Raw genomic sequence first — 14,768 nt, forward strand, 5'->3', positions numbered from 1 at the left:
TGCAGCAAAATGACCAGACGCTTTTCCAGACAGAAACTGCACCAAACTGTTTGATGTTCAAGAAGCCAATGCATATCAAATTTCTTTGCATCGTACAATAAAACTGTGCTAAAGGTAACTTACTACATGTTCAAAAACAAATTTCCATCGATAATGTCAACAAAAAAAGCAAACACATGTTCACAAACCTGTCTCCACTCTACCAAATCGACTTTCTCTGACACATCCATGCTTTCAGTAGCATTCTCCTTTAGAGGTGGTTTAAGGATCGAATGATACTGAAATAAAATCAGAGCAGACTCTATGAGGAAAGCAATAACAAACATCGACTTTCTCTGACACATCCATGCTTTCAGTAGCATTCTCCTTTAGAGGTGGTTTAAGGATCGAATGATACTGAAATAAAATCAGAGCAGACTCTATGAGGAAAGCAATAACAAACATCGACTTTCTCTGACACATCCATGCTTTCAGTAGCATTCTCCTTTAGAGGTGGTTTAAGGATCGAATGATACTGAAATAAAATCAGAGCAGACTCTATGAGGAAAGCAATAACAAACATAAAAGAATCATCAGGTTGTCATAGTAATCAATGGATATGTACATCAAACAACGTTACATATTATACTCCTCATAATTCAGCAGTTGAAGAAAAAAATTATTAAAGATAGCACAGAGCTTACAGTTATGAATTGCGTTCAAATTATTACTTTTTCTACATATCAATTGTTTAATCCTCAAATTATAGACATTGCCCAACAACTTATACCCACAAATCATGATCGTTTACTTGTCATTTAGCACCTGGCAACAACAGATAGTTGACATCATCATGATAGCAAGGCTGCTAAAATCTCTCTTCTTCATAGAAGAAAAAATACTTCATTCCTGATAAATAAAATGCATATTTTTGCAAAATTTAATAATATATGTTTCCATAATATCTGGATCTCTACACTAAATATATATAAATATATACTTGCTACTACACTGGTTTTATGTGTATCATAGGAAAAACAAGACAAAATACAGGAAGAGCAAAAATATCCACGTTTGGGGGGGGGGGGGAAGGGGATGAGTTAGATTCATACCATCATACTGTGACATAGATGTCCTTTTAAATAAATTTGAAAATAGCTTTCAAATGAATCTGAAGACTTAATATGTCGTGTGTATATTTGCATCATGCATAGCTTGTCTTTCACCATGAATATTTTATGTTTCATATGTCAGCCACATGCATGAGTTACGCCTCATCTACTTGAAAAGTCTGCCACAAGCCAAATCGTTTTTTTGACAACCGCTGTTTAAGCTCATAAGGTAGCCAAGATATTTTTGCAACATTCCTTTCCAAAAATCTACATAAGAACCAATTTTACATACACATGCCAATCTAATGAATCTCCTGTGGTGTTCCCAATAATAAGCTTCATCTTGAATATACCTTTGCCTTTTAATGATTTGACTACATAGACAGCAATTGTCCATTCATTGCTGACAGAGAGGTAACTGGAACAGTCAAATTTTTCTCACAGGTAGATCCAGTATTTAAAGAAGGTTGTGTGGCCCTGAGGATGTTGGGCGCTAATGTAGGGAGGGGGGCGGAGGGGGAAATCTGGGTGTCCTCCCAAGGAAAAATGTAAGTTTTAGAGATGAACTAGTGGCATATCTAGGCTAGTTAGGTTATAATTTAAGTCTATAACTACTTAGGTCTATATGAAAAGTGATGCTAATAACTAGTTTTAAGTTTCTATCTGGGGTGGGAAAGGGGAAGGGGGTGAATTTGTGGCCCCAAGGATGTTGAGGCAGACACTAATGTGGGGGGGGGGGATCTGGGGTGTCCTCCCAAGGAAAAATGTAAGTTTTAGACATGAACTTGTGACATATCTAGGCTAGTTAGGCTATAATTTAAGTCTATAATTAATTAGGTCTATATGAAAAGTTATGCTAATAACTAGTTTTAAGTTTTTGTGTGGGGTTGAAAGGGGGAAGGAGATGGTTGTGTATACAATAATGTAAGCTTCATATCAATTTAAGTTTAAAACACAACCAGTTGAGTATTTCTCATCTTCACAATTATGGTGCCAACTTGGTTGAAACCTGACATTAAATTTCTTGTTAACTGTAGGTATATCCAAGTTAGGTTTAGAAAATTCTCATTACTGCAAATACGATATGCAACTCTCCTATATATAATACATATTAAAACTCCCTACTAATACAATAAGTTTCTTTAATTTTGTTTTTATTATGAGGTGAAAGTAGTATTGCTTTACAGGAATGGGGACTTAAATCTGTATTAATCAAGGGTAGGATTTCAAATTTTTCTGGTCCTTAATGTTGTAAGAACACAAACTGCCAAAAAATCCACAAAATATGTAATGTATTCAAGTTTAACTGAGGAATGAATCTTGTCTGATGAAGTGCATAATTTTTTTTTTTTTTTTTTGGTGATCTGTTAATCCTAGAGAAACCTTGGTTTTATATACTAAATCCACTCTGAGCAGCTCTTATATTGCAGTCGAAATTATGTCTAATAACTATTACCTTGAAAACAGTGACAGCCACAGTACTCACCCAGTGAGATTAAAATTTCAGAAGTTAAAAATAATGCCATGTCGTGTCAGATGACTTTCATGGGGGAATTGTCAATTTGAAAAACTAATGATTTTTAGCATCGAATGAGTTTCTACAAGGATGCTAAGAACTACCAAGTAGCACTCACTCCCAAAATTTCTCCTTGACCTTCAGTAATATTTGGAAATTGAGTACTTAATCTACTCATTTACATATTTCTTACCTATCAAACCATCTTCCATGTCTTTTGAATGAAATAACATCAAATTTTCTTGAAATTAACAAAGTCTGGTACATGCGCGTAGGAAATTGCCAAGGGAGGGACGAAGCCTGTTGGCAAACTATCTAAGCGTAGTGCCACCATGGATTGGCGCAAAGCGTAAAAGAAAATTTGGCGGAAAATGCCTCCCAGATCGCTGGAAATGGCACTTCCCAGGCCTTGTAAGTTGCATCTAAGCATTTTCTATTTTGAAATTATTAGGGATATTATAAAAAAAATATGCTCACAGGGGGGTGGTCACCCCCTTTGCCCCACCCCTTGGTTATGCGCCTGGTTTGGTAAAGACTGTAAATCTACGCTTAATATTTTACCTTATATCGTGGTAAATTATCCAACCTGGTCAGGTCAGTTTGGTCTGATATTCCTCCATGAGTCACCATTACTTTAGCATCAATGACTGTCGCCAGGGGTAACCAAGAAAAGACTTCCTGAAACATGCTGAGTACCAGTTGTGTGTATTTCTGTGACAAAAACAAGACAAAATATCAGATCAGTTAGTATTATGATATTTCTGACTGGTGATAGACCACAGATATTTGTTCCACTGGCACACTGTAACGTTACAGTTGTAAATTAGTTTAGCTGCAGTTGGCCAAATTTGATTTACTAGGTTGTATTATGATATGATTGGTTCAGACAAATTTGGCTGTACAAGAATAATTAATATTTTGAACAGACATGCTGGATGTCTAGAACTAAACTCTTTCCAAATATTGAGCAATATATCACACAGAAATATTTGCTCATCATACAGTCCGTGCAAGTTGGCCAACCTCCGAAAATGGGATTGTTGATGTTTACACACGTAAACTTAATAGCTGGTGACCATCTTACTTGATTAAGAGAAAACATTAAGCAAGTTGTCAAAGAAATTGTCTAGAAGTTCTAGTGATCACAAGTTTAATTTTGTCAGTATTTTGAAGCATTTCGTGAAAAAGGTTGGTTTAATCTTTTTAAGTAATAAAAGTAATTTGAACAATAGTAGGTCTTACTTTGGCAATTATTCTGTTAACATTCTAACACAGTTTTGCTGACTAGTAGTTCACAGTTTACTCTTGTAATTGTTGTAAACAACAGCCATACTCATCTATGGATCAGCAGATTATTAACCTTTAAAATATTTTGAAAAACCTGACCCCCTTTCTAGTCAGCAGAAAATTTTGGCTGAGTCTGACTGTGACAGTAAAGTAGGAGGGGGGGAGGATGGGGATGGACAAGCCTGATTGCGCTCCAGCAGGTCGGCAGAAAAAAGGAAATAGAATAATATGGGGAATATTAAACAGGTGTAAACTAGACAAGCAAATTAATCAGAAATTCAGAATGGAAAGGTAAAAAAAAATGAAAACCAGAACTAGACAGAGGAAAGGGAAGATAACTTCACTTGGGAATTGCCCCAGCTGCCTGGAGGAGCCTGTGAGCTACAATGAAATATTTTATTCATCTTAAAGTGAATTGTATGATTTGACAAGAAATTGTAAAATGACTGTCCAGCTAGATGGTCTTTCCTATGTGCTGCCCTCTTCATAAACCTTGAATTAAATTCATCAACCACATCAAAATAAACAGTAATTTAGTAATAAATTGCCAAATTTGTGAGAATGTTGGACATAAAGCCTAGTATTGACTGACAATTAAATCATGCTCCACTCAAAACCAATTACAGGCATCAACCTTGCAATAACAAACAGCATTGCCAGATACAGGCATATAAAGTGCATGACATTGCTAACAGTGTAATATAGCCTATGGTTTGAAGAGATACACTCTATCACAGTGGCCTGTACATTAATGACCTCAGAGGGAATACATCACTAACAAGTTAGAAATTTACAATCACATCAACATTTTTAAGATATTTTTTATTGGCTTGGAATATTTCGAGGGGGGAACTGCACGTTCAGTATATTTTAACCTCTGATTTAAGAACAAACTAGGTCGTCAGGAGCCTTCCATTCTGCAACTAGAGTGCCAGAATAAAGTATACTACCACAATGTGGCAAGCTTAGGACTAGAATTTCACTTTTTTAACCATTTGCTAAACTTTAACCAGTGCATAAATGATCTCCTGGCTAAAATCAAATTCAGAAATTGAATATTCCTTTCATTACCTTGACTTAGAATACAAAAGCAACATTACTTTTGAACAGGCAAAAAATGCAAATGCTGTTATGTTCTATTGGCAAACAGAGAAATCCATTCAAGACATTCAGCCAGTACATAGCCCTAATTTGGAGGCTTGAAGTTCAATGCAAAATGCATATCTATAGGTATGAAATCCATCATGATGCAATATGTTAATCCATTCATTTATAAATCCTTGGTAAAATTAATAGTTACATATAGGCTAACATATTAAAAATTAGTGCCAAATACCATACTACGTGTCCATCCGATTGAGGACTCATTACACATATTCAATGGTGAAGAAATATCATAAATATATTATTTTGACAGACATTTGATTTTTTTTTTTAAATTCTGTGTGACAAGCAGGTGTGAATTTATACATAAAAACTGTACTGTAAGAACAGCTTTGGTTCACATCCTCATACCCACACTTAATACAAAGCTTCCTTGTAAAATACCGACATCTGTCAATATTCATTCTAAGAAACAGATATTACCTGTAGTCAGTATTGGAGCAAATAGATTTAACTTGGCAGAAAATTTGCCCTAAGGTACCTAACTAAGAGAATGCATTTGTAAGCACAGCCTTCATATTGTTTGGTAGCTGTTAGAGCAGTCCATTCTACCAGAATTTAATAAACAATGGACAAAACTCAATAATGTGATCAAAGTAGCAGATTTAACGCGGCAGGAAAAAAAAAAGGCATTATGGCAAAATGATAAATAGCTTTGGGCGGGATCACAGGATTCCTAGGTAATTTGCCGCTCAGTGAAATATGCTGGATCAAGTTAGGGATTTGTGTGCACATGTCTTTTTCATAGTAGTAAATCATCTGCAAAGGAGCTAGTTTGATCGTATTTTGTATTTTGCAAGAACTACGTTTGTGTGTACTACTGACTCTCAAATAATATGAAACTAACCTGGTATTGGAAGTATCACTAATGTTTTGTCTTATATAAAATATTATGGTACTTGTGTACAAAAACTGCCATACAATTTTTTTAATTTGCATAGAATTTTGCAAGTTTTGATAGATTATTCTGTTACAAATATTAAAAGACTTTCTTGGCAAATGTATATCTTGTTGCAGAAATCTAATGATTTTACTTTGATTATGATAACAGCAACAACAGCAGTGTGTTTTGAGTTATTGTTCTGCTGGGAATAGTGAACTTGCAATCAAACATTGCATATATAGTGGTTTTAGGTACCTATACTTTAACATAATGTGCTCAGTGAATACACTCCTGGTGGGAATTAAAAGCCCTCATAAATGATTCAGATTTTCTTCTATTGAAATATTCATATCATAAAACCAATTTGGCTAGCACTGTTCCAAAAAGTTCCCCCATTTTGCACTTTCAATATATCCTAAGGTAGAAAACTATACTTCACTGAGAGGCCTATATATGGATAATATTCTGTAAATAGAAGCACACGTATTGAGGCAGGCAAGATATTAACTGAAGCATGGTAGAATATCGCTATAGAATTTGCAGACAAGGACCTCACAGGTGACATAACATAGAAACAAACCGGTCACTTGACTTGATCATTTGTAACAATTTGCAACTGGTGATATTAATGATAAGACTTGGCATAATCCTATAGAGCCCTCACATCCTGTCTATCTCTCAAATATCAGACTATTGTTTCATGTCAATCAATACAGATTGTTGTAATTAATTATCTTGAGACCTATTTAAACACCATAAACTATCTGCCATCCTATCCAAATTTACTCCCTACCCCCTCTGCAGATCATAGCTACCTTCCCCTAATTCCCTCCCCCCCCAACCCCCTACAAGCCCCATGAGTCCAATATAGTAATGGTTTCATTTTTCAATTTTCACTAAGAATATAACAATTTTCAATAATCTGTATACAACATTTCCTCTTGGATTCATAGCAGTTAACACAAGCAGCGTAGTTGTTGACACAACTTGGCTGATGAACACTTGCCTCTGTTAGCATAGCCAACCTATTATAAAAAAAAATTATAAAAAAAAACAGAAACGTTGCCTCCTTATGACAGTAATCTTCCCTGATAGGTCTCATCATCAGTGCAATGCTGATTCATTGCAACAACATTAATTTTTTACATGAAAAGTAGTGTATCTATGTAACCATGGTAACGGTATTAAAATAAAGTAATGAATGGCTTTAGTTTCAATAACGTTATGGCAATAAGAAAGCAGTGAGTTATGAATGCACTGAGTTTTTGTTCATTTTATGTCTCACAGATCTGTAATAAACCACTGCTCAAGAAAATGATATTTTCATATATATCAGTAATACCTTACCACCATACTGTATTTCGTCTGAACTTCCCTCAGAAATCCATACCTAGTAGTAACCAAGAGAGAGAGAGATATAAGAAACGTTATTGTTCAAATCAGAATAATATCAACCTTGAAAAGAATGGAAAAATGAGAAACACAATCAAATATTTCATTTCTCTCTTTTTTTTGTGGTGGACAGAGAATGAACCAAAACTAAATAAAATCAATAGTGCTTTCATGCATTGCTAGTGAGAAGGAAACCTTAATCAGCAATTCTAACAATGATTTGATGGTTGTTCTCTGCAGTCACAAAACTCAATATTTCAAGACTACTGTGAAATTGTGATAAGAACAGAGTGATTTTTTGGTATTTGGATTTAAAGGAAACAACTGATTTTTAATATAGTGAGAGGAATCATTGCCTGAAGCTCTCTTTAGTGGAAAATTGTCTTTCAAAGAGAACAAGGATGCAAAGAACAAAAAAAATAAAATAAAATAGAGAATGAGCATTCACATAGTGGCAATGAACAAAATGAACACAAAAAAAATTGGTTTAGTAATGGAAAAAACAGTCCATAGCTTATACAGAATACATCATAAAATGAGGACTATAGTACACACTACTTGTGGAAATCTTTAAAACCAAGGAAACAAATAACACAACAAACAAAAAATCATTCGTTTCATTATTCATCAAAGACACAATCTGTTGGTTTGAATTCAAAACCATGAATACAAGGTGTCACTTTATATTATTATCAAAGAATGTCTTAGGGCATCAAATAACTTTTTCTGAATGAAACAGTGACCATATGTACAAAATTAATGTTGATATGTTAAAAAATTATCCAAACAGTGAACTTTGCTTTCTTCATTAAAAATTGCAACAATTTTGACTGCAAATTGTTCAAGACAGCAAAGAATCAGACTGTATTAAGGTGACCTACAGTGTATGCTATCAGTTTGGAAAATGTTTACAGTTTCTTCCCTTTTTTTCCCCTTTCATTTGGAAAGGAGGAGGCTAGTGGAAAAAATACTTTTTCCCCTTCTATTGGCAATCATTATAAAATCATCTTCTTCCTACTAACTTTCCCCTTTCTCCATCCTATCCCCTCCCCCCACCAACAAAAGGGGCTAACCAAGCTATGGCATCCATACAGGTTGTCATATAAAGGGATTCATCAAGAATAAAAAACATATATGAGCAGGTATAGCCCGTACCTCTAGCATGTATTTACAAAACTTTGCAGTGTTACCGGTAAACCAGCACATTTTAAACACAGAGGTATTTAGTCTATCACGTACTATCAGGTTTACTATTATTCAATTAAAGATGAAAGTATCAGATACAGTTACAATGGAATCAAACCTTTCTCCCGTTACAGGAAATATTTTCAGATTTTCTAGAAAGCTTTCAGTAATCTTATACTTGATCGATAAATGAGTTAATGGTAAAGAGCAAAGAAAGTTATGACTTTGAAGAAGAATCGAAGCAATGACCTCTGGGATACATAGAATAAGGCTTCCATAGTATAACACGGTGCATGAAAATGTGTATAGTATGACTATCAAGTGTCCATACCAATAACACCTATTAGCAGGAAGTATACCGACAAACATTTACCTATGCAGAGATATACTGTATATGGAACACACTAGCACATTATCTTCAAGCAATGCAAATCATGTTTGGAAGAAAACGTGATAGATTTGCCGATACTTACAGAATATTTATGTTCAATATTACAACTTCTAATATACAATAATTATATTAAAGGAATGCTTTCATGACAACACTATTAGACAGCACTCACTATTTCAACACATCAGTTGGAATTTCTTCAACCAAAGTGAATGAAACATAAGGTACCACTTATAAAATCAGAACAGATGTCTCATGAAAATATATTCCAAGAGAAAATTGGTGTCTTTGTAAATCTCAATGCCCTGATGTCTTGGGTGCCTGGGACCATTTGGTACACCGGTTGGTATGCCAGTGCACCCTGACCTACCCAACACCATCCCAACCCCATCAACCTAGTTATTGGTTACATCACTGGCTATACACGTACACCACCATGAATACAAAACTTTCCGATGCCAGTAATCAGACACTGAGTTTCATCGGCCATAGCGACTGGTTGAACCACGGTCTAGACAGAATTAAATAAACTGCAATTTCAAGCAATCAAATGAATGAATATTTCAGAAGGTGGCAGTCTCTGTGTGGTTTAATAGTGAATGCAATAAACTGTCAAAGACTTACATCAATTCTCAACAACTATTATATAGACTGCTTCAAATGATCAAATTATTCTACCCACTCCTTCTGATAATCCCCCAATAACAAAACACTAAGAGGTTGTATTTACTTTCCAATCATCTTGGAATTCCAAGGTTATACAAACAGAATGCAGACTAATATTCCAAATTGAAATCTAGTCATGATTTTTTATATATACATTGATCAATCCAGGCAAGATGATTTAATACTGATTTTCATGTTAGCTTTGTAAAATATAACAAGAACATGAATCAATTCCCTTTGTAAATATCAAGAGAATCATAACATTGCAGTCATCCTTTCAGATATTGTTACAATACCTGATTGAATAAAGATGGAATAATGGGGATCTTCAGGGTCATAATGTGCGTGATCTATCATGTTTACAGATCTCCAAAGATTTTGTATATTGCTGTAACATATCACAATCTATATGCTAATTGTGAACATATGTTTTTAAAAGATCTAGTCTTCAATAATTACAAGACTAGTTGCAGGTACAACTCCAATATATTCCGTTCCAGAAACTTGGATACAATTTTACTGACACTCAGAGTTTAAACGTGTGTGTAAACCAAACGAGTGTAAAGTTGCCAAACCAAAGGTGGGAAACATTTGGTTGCTAATATGTGCTATTTATGAGTGGTGAAAACCATATGGTAGTTCGAATATATGTAACACTATAAGTGAATTAGGGAATGTGCAGGTACTTTGCCAAGAAGTGTCCGTCAGAGAATCCTCAAGGCAATTCTCATTTTTCATTTTTTCAGAGACTGCAGCTTGTCAAGTTTCACAGAACTAGAAGGACCGATATATCAGTGCCCTCTGTTGATGTAGGGCCTGGCTGGAAATCCCCATTAATAGGTTTCTGAGATTTATACAGGTTCAGCTTGCGAGAGAGATATCGTAACATTTTATTGGTGATCACAAAGAATGATAAAACTCCTATAAAGTTGTTAAACCATATCATGCAAATTTAAGGTATGAAAACATCACTGTAAGGTTAAGCAGTATCAAAAATCATGATTTACCATTACTTCATTAAAAGTACACTTTTATAAATTAACACGTAAATAATGTTATGAGGCTGAAAAAGTAATTACTAAAGTCAGTCTTCTTTATTAATTCATGTGTGAGGGGGGGGGGGCAAAAATAAAATGTATGTATTTACATTTGATGAATTATTTCACAAGCTTCAACAGTAATTTCAGATTGAGAAAAATAGCTCAACATTTAGCATTTGTTAAGGAACAGCAATACACAAAATATAATATTATACCTTCATGATCTACTTTCAAATTGCAAAATCTACCAATATAACATGGGTTTTGGTTAATATGTAAAAGTCAAAGGGGTTAGAATTTTCAACCTCAACAATCTTCAAAAGTACACTATAAAAGTTTGAGAAAGTACAAGTTGTACATGGAGAAGGAACAATTTGAAATTAATTGCTACATAGAAGGTCAAAGGTAGGACACTGAGGGGGCTACACCATCCTGCAGCCAGGTTGGATAGGACAAAATCATATTGTGCTGTGCAGTTCACAAAACAGGCAATGCTAGTCTTCAGAGATAATCTCTATTGTTTGATATTGATTCAGCCTAGCTGCAGGGGAGTTTACAGCTGCTGCAGCTTTTCTTGTGAAGCTGCAGCTGTTTCATTTTCTTACTTTCCACCAAATATGGAGGGGAAAAAATGAGACAGGGGAGACCAGAAGAAAGAAAGTTATTATATATGATATATTAAAGAACCATACCTTAGATTCATGACATAATCTTCATGATTGCCACGATTGAGGTACATCTCATTAGGATAAAGAATTAAGAAGGCAAACAATGTTAAGGCAATCTCCACAGAGTTCTTTCCTCTATCAACATAGTCACCGTTGAATATGTAAGGATTTTCTGGCCCTGGAAGCCCATTCTGAAAGAAAAGGAAATCAACATACAATTGACTGAATGATTGACTGATTGATTGATTGAGTATTAAACAGGTAAAAGAAGGATTAAGAAATAGAACGTTTTTAGCTATCAAAAGACTATCAAAGGAAGGTGGTTCTTGTATTAAAATCTATGCTGTGCATGTATTGAGACTTGAAAAGATGTAACAAACATTAATCATTCAATAAGAATGCAGTTGTTAATTGTGGACAAGTATTAAGTGAGGCTAACTTTAGAGATGTACCAAGCAAGCTGACAAATTTGAAATGATATAATGCTAACTTATCAGTAGGGAAGGTAGTGGTGCTCAGCATTTAAATAAATGTGAGATAAGAAAAATGATCAAGGGGAAAATGGTGTTTTTTTTGTTTTGTTTTGTTTTGTTTTTTTTTTGTTTTTTTTTTTGAAAGGGAAAGTTATCCTAACCAATATGGCTTAATTAGTTCAAAGAAGTCAACATTATCTATACACATTTCTTGCAAGTACTTATGCTACAACTAATGACCAATGCACTTTTTTTCTTTCTTTTTTCTTGGGTGTCTGGGTGGTGGAATTCGGGGGGAAATGTTTCCAGAGAACATTACTGCCATTAAAAAGTATGTGAAGACAATGTATAATTTAAACAGTACCATTTTGCACAACTGTAGATACTACTTCATTTTAACATTCGCAGAAAGAAAACTAACATTTACATACTAACCTTATAAAATATCATTAGAAGGTCATCCATTTTGCCATGAAGGTCCCCTTTTGAGAAAGAAAAAAACAGAACAGAATCATATAAAATTGATGTGTATGATAATAAATGCACCAGTGATCAGCTTCAGAAACTGGGATTCTAATTGTTTCAAGAGGGAAGTGAGCGGAGGAGAAGTAGGGGACTTACGGGAAAGTGGACATCTTAAAGCAAATCTGCATTATATTAAAAAAAGCCATGGATCAATATTAATTTTACAAATATGTAATAACCATGTATATTATGATGCACTCAGTCAAGGTTTAGAAATAACAGGCATATGTCATATATATGGTACTACCTGTAAAGTAACTATGGCGCATTTGTTATCTTGGAATTTTACTTGATCTTATTTCTATGCTTTGCAGCACTTTGATAAAGCACTTCAGTGCTATAACCCAGGATTCAAATAAAGACATATCTTCTCATGTTACTCCATTTTTGTTTTTTAAAAGTATTTCTTCTTTTTCGAAACTTAGCCACAAAATCTTCCCACGATGACATTAACTGATTTTTCCAGACCCAGACCAGATACAGATATGTACACTTTACAGCAATGTTATCAGAAGGAAGGGTGAGACAAACCATAGGGGAAGGTACTATAGAAGAAAACTGGTCCCTGCTTCCTGAAACTGTGGAAATTTATCTCAATTTTGGTAAATTCACAGTTATGCTGGTGTAACAATGTAAATTTTAATTTGCTGCAACCTGTCACTATACAAATTTATTGCCCCCTTTTGATCAACTTTCCTCTCCCTGTCTCCTTCCAACTTTCCTCTCCGTGTCTCCATCTAACCATCCCCCTCTTCCAACCCTCACCCCCCCCCCAAAAAAAACAGAAGAAGATTGGTAATATTATGTTGATCTACCTATACTACAAACACAGCACATAGAATGCACTTCTGACATGTTATTCCAAGGCATTATCATACATATAGTACAATATACCAGCAACTTGTCCACCAGCTGTGTAGTATAGCTGTTATAATTGATTTGATACCATATGATAACTAACAAAATGACCTCATACATAAAGTTCAAGGAGGTCCTTATGAGGGAGAGTGAATCTAAACATGTTAAACAATTGATTGATACACAGTTGTCCCATAGTAAGTTTCTAATGTATAATATATAACCTTCTGCCTTACCACAAGATCTCCCTCAACAAATACCAAACGATGCTTCAAACAATGTTTTTCTATTGAAAGTGTACGTGTATCACAAGACAACCAATTTTTGTAAAATGCTGAAAAAATTAGTACAAAAAAACCCCAAACCCAAACATATTGAGTTACCATGTAAAAAGAAGAAGAAAACATGATTATCATGGGGGAGGAGGGGGTGGGGGGGAGTGAGGGGTTGAAATTAATAAGGCATGAAGTAATTCACTTTCTTTGGTCAGAATAATTATGAAGTAATTGAAGGAAAAGCTTAAAGCCAAATCCCAAAGATAACTAGAAAGAAAAATAACGGGAAAGAATACGAACCTCCGCTAGGATCGAAATGAATATCCAAAACTGGACCAATTGATGGTAAATATGATTTAATACCGTTTTTTTTGCGACTGCATATATCTGAATAAAATAAAGTATAAAATCTTACCACACACGGTAATCTGCTTTGCAAATGCGGTTGATGCCCGGCTTATATTTGGCATTTCCCTAAGAATTCGGAGTGACTCACTGAGGATCTGTAAGGCATATTTGGCGTGCAATAAATGGCCTTCTTCGAATGCATTTAAAAGGTCTTGGACATTCTCTAAACTGAGAGGAAATGTGACATGAGGTCCCTTATAGCTGTCCTCAATTTCAATCTCACTAAATGCAATTATGCGCTTCTTGTCTGCATTCGAATCTTTTGAAATTTCCTCTGTGAACACAAAAAAAAAGAAGAAAAAGAAAAAAAGAGAGAACATGAGCCATGAGCTTGCAGGGGCGTAGCCAGTATGAAGCACTGTAGGCCCGGGCCTACACTTTTTTTAGCCAAGTTATCTTTTTTTTTAATACACCCATAATTCTATATTAATATAATTTTAACTCGTTTGTTTTTTGGGTTGAAAAGTGATATTGAATGAGGTGTCTCAAGTTAGCAAGAGGCAAGGGAACCAGAATGTACACTCGGGAAGGGCCGTTTCCGGCCATCTGGGGGTATGTAAAACCAAGAATTTTCTTGTACACTCCGCGCTAAGCAATGGTGGCGCTCCGCTCAGATAGTCGTGCCTACAACTTTGAAAATCCTGGCTACGCCCATGGCTTGCCCCTTGCATAGCTGACGATGTCAAATAATGCCACAATCTGTCACTTTATTTCATCAGGAAACGTCATTTCCTTCTAAAATCATTGTTTGAGTGTAATTATGATAGCTGGTATATTAGATAGCTAGAACATCACACTTGTCTTAAGGCTATTTACACAACTTGCATTTATGCCACTTTAATCAATAATCGTATGGAAAAAAAATGGCTGGAAGATTGGAAACAGTCTTGAACTTTATTCTACTAAACCTACATTTTTCGAAACCACAAACCTGGAATAATTAGAT

At 34.9% G+C, this 14,768-nt stretch overlaps 1 protein-coding gene across 2 annotated transcripts in view; it reads right to left on the reverse strand.

Annotated features, from left to right (window-relative positions):
• The window catches only part of LOC139979550 (serine/threonine-protein phosphatase with EF-hands 2-like), a 63,083-nt gene that overhangs the window by 12,484 nt on the left and 35,831 nt on the right, over positions 1-14,768 (reverse strand). For both annotated transcript variants that reach the window (XM_071990473.1, XM_071990475.1), the window contains exons 5-10: positions 13,830-14,096; positions 12,192-12,238; positions 11,308-11,474; positions 7,289-7,331; positions 3,169-3,318; positions 189-278 (exon numbers count right to left, since the gene is read on the reverse strand). In XM_071990473.1, coding sequence (XP_071846574.1) covers positions 189-278; positions 3,169-3,318; positions 7,289-7,331; positions 11,308-11,474; positions 12,192-12,238; positions 13,830-14,096 — 764 coding nt within the window. The remainder of the gene's footprint in view (positions 1-188; positions 279-3,168; positions 3,319-7,288; positions 7,332-11,307; positions 11,475-12,191; positions 12,239-13,829; positions 14,097-14,768) is intronic.

The sequence above is a fragment of the Apostichopus japonicus genome, chromosome 14 (assembly GCF_037975245.1).
Source record: "Apostichopus japonicus isolate 1M-3 chromosome 14, ASM3797524v1, whole genome shotgun sequence".
Classification (NCBI taxonomy): Eukaryota; Metazoa; Echinodermata; class Holothuroidea; order Aspidochirotida; family Stichopodidae; genus Apostichopus; species Apostichopus japonicus.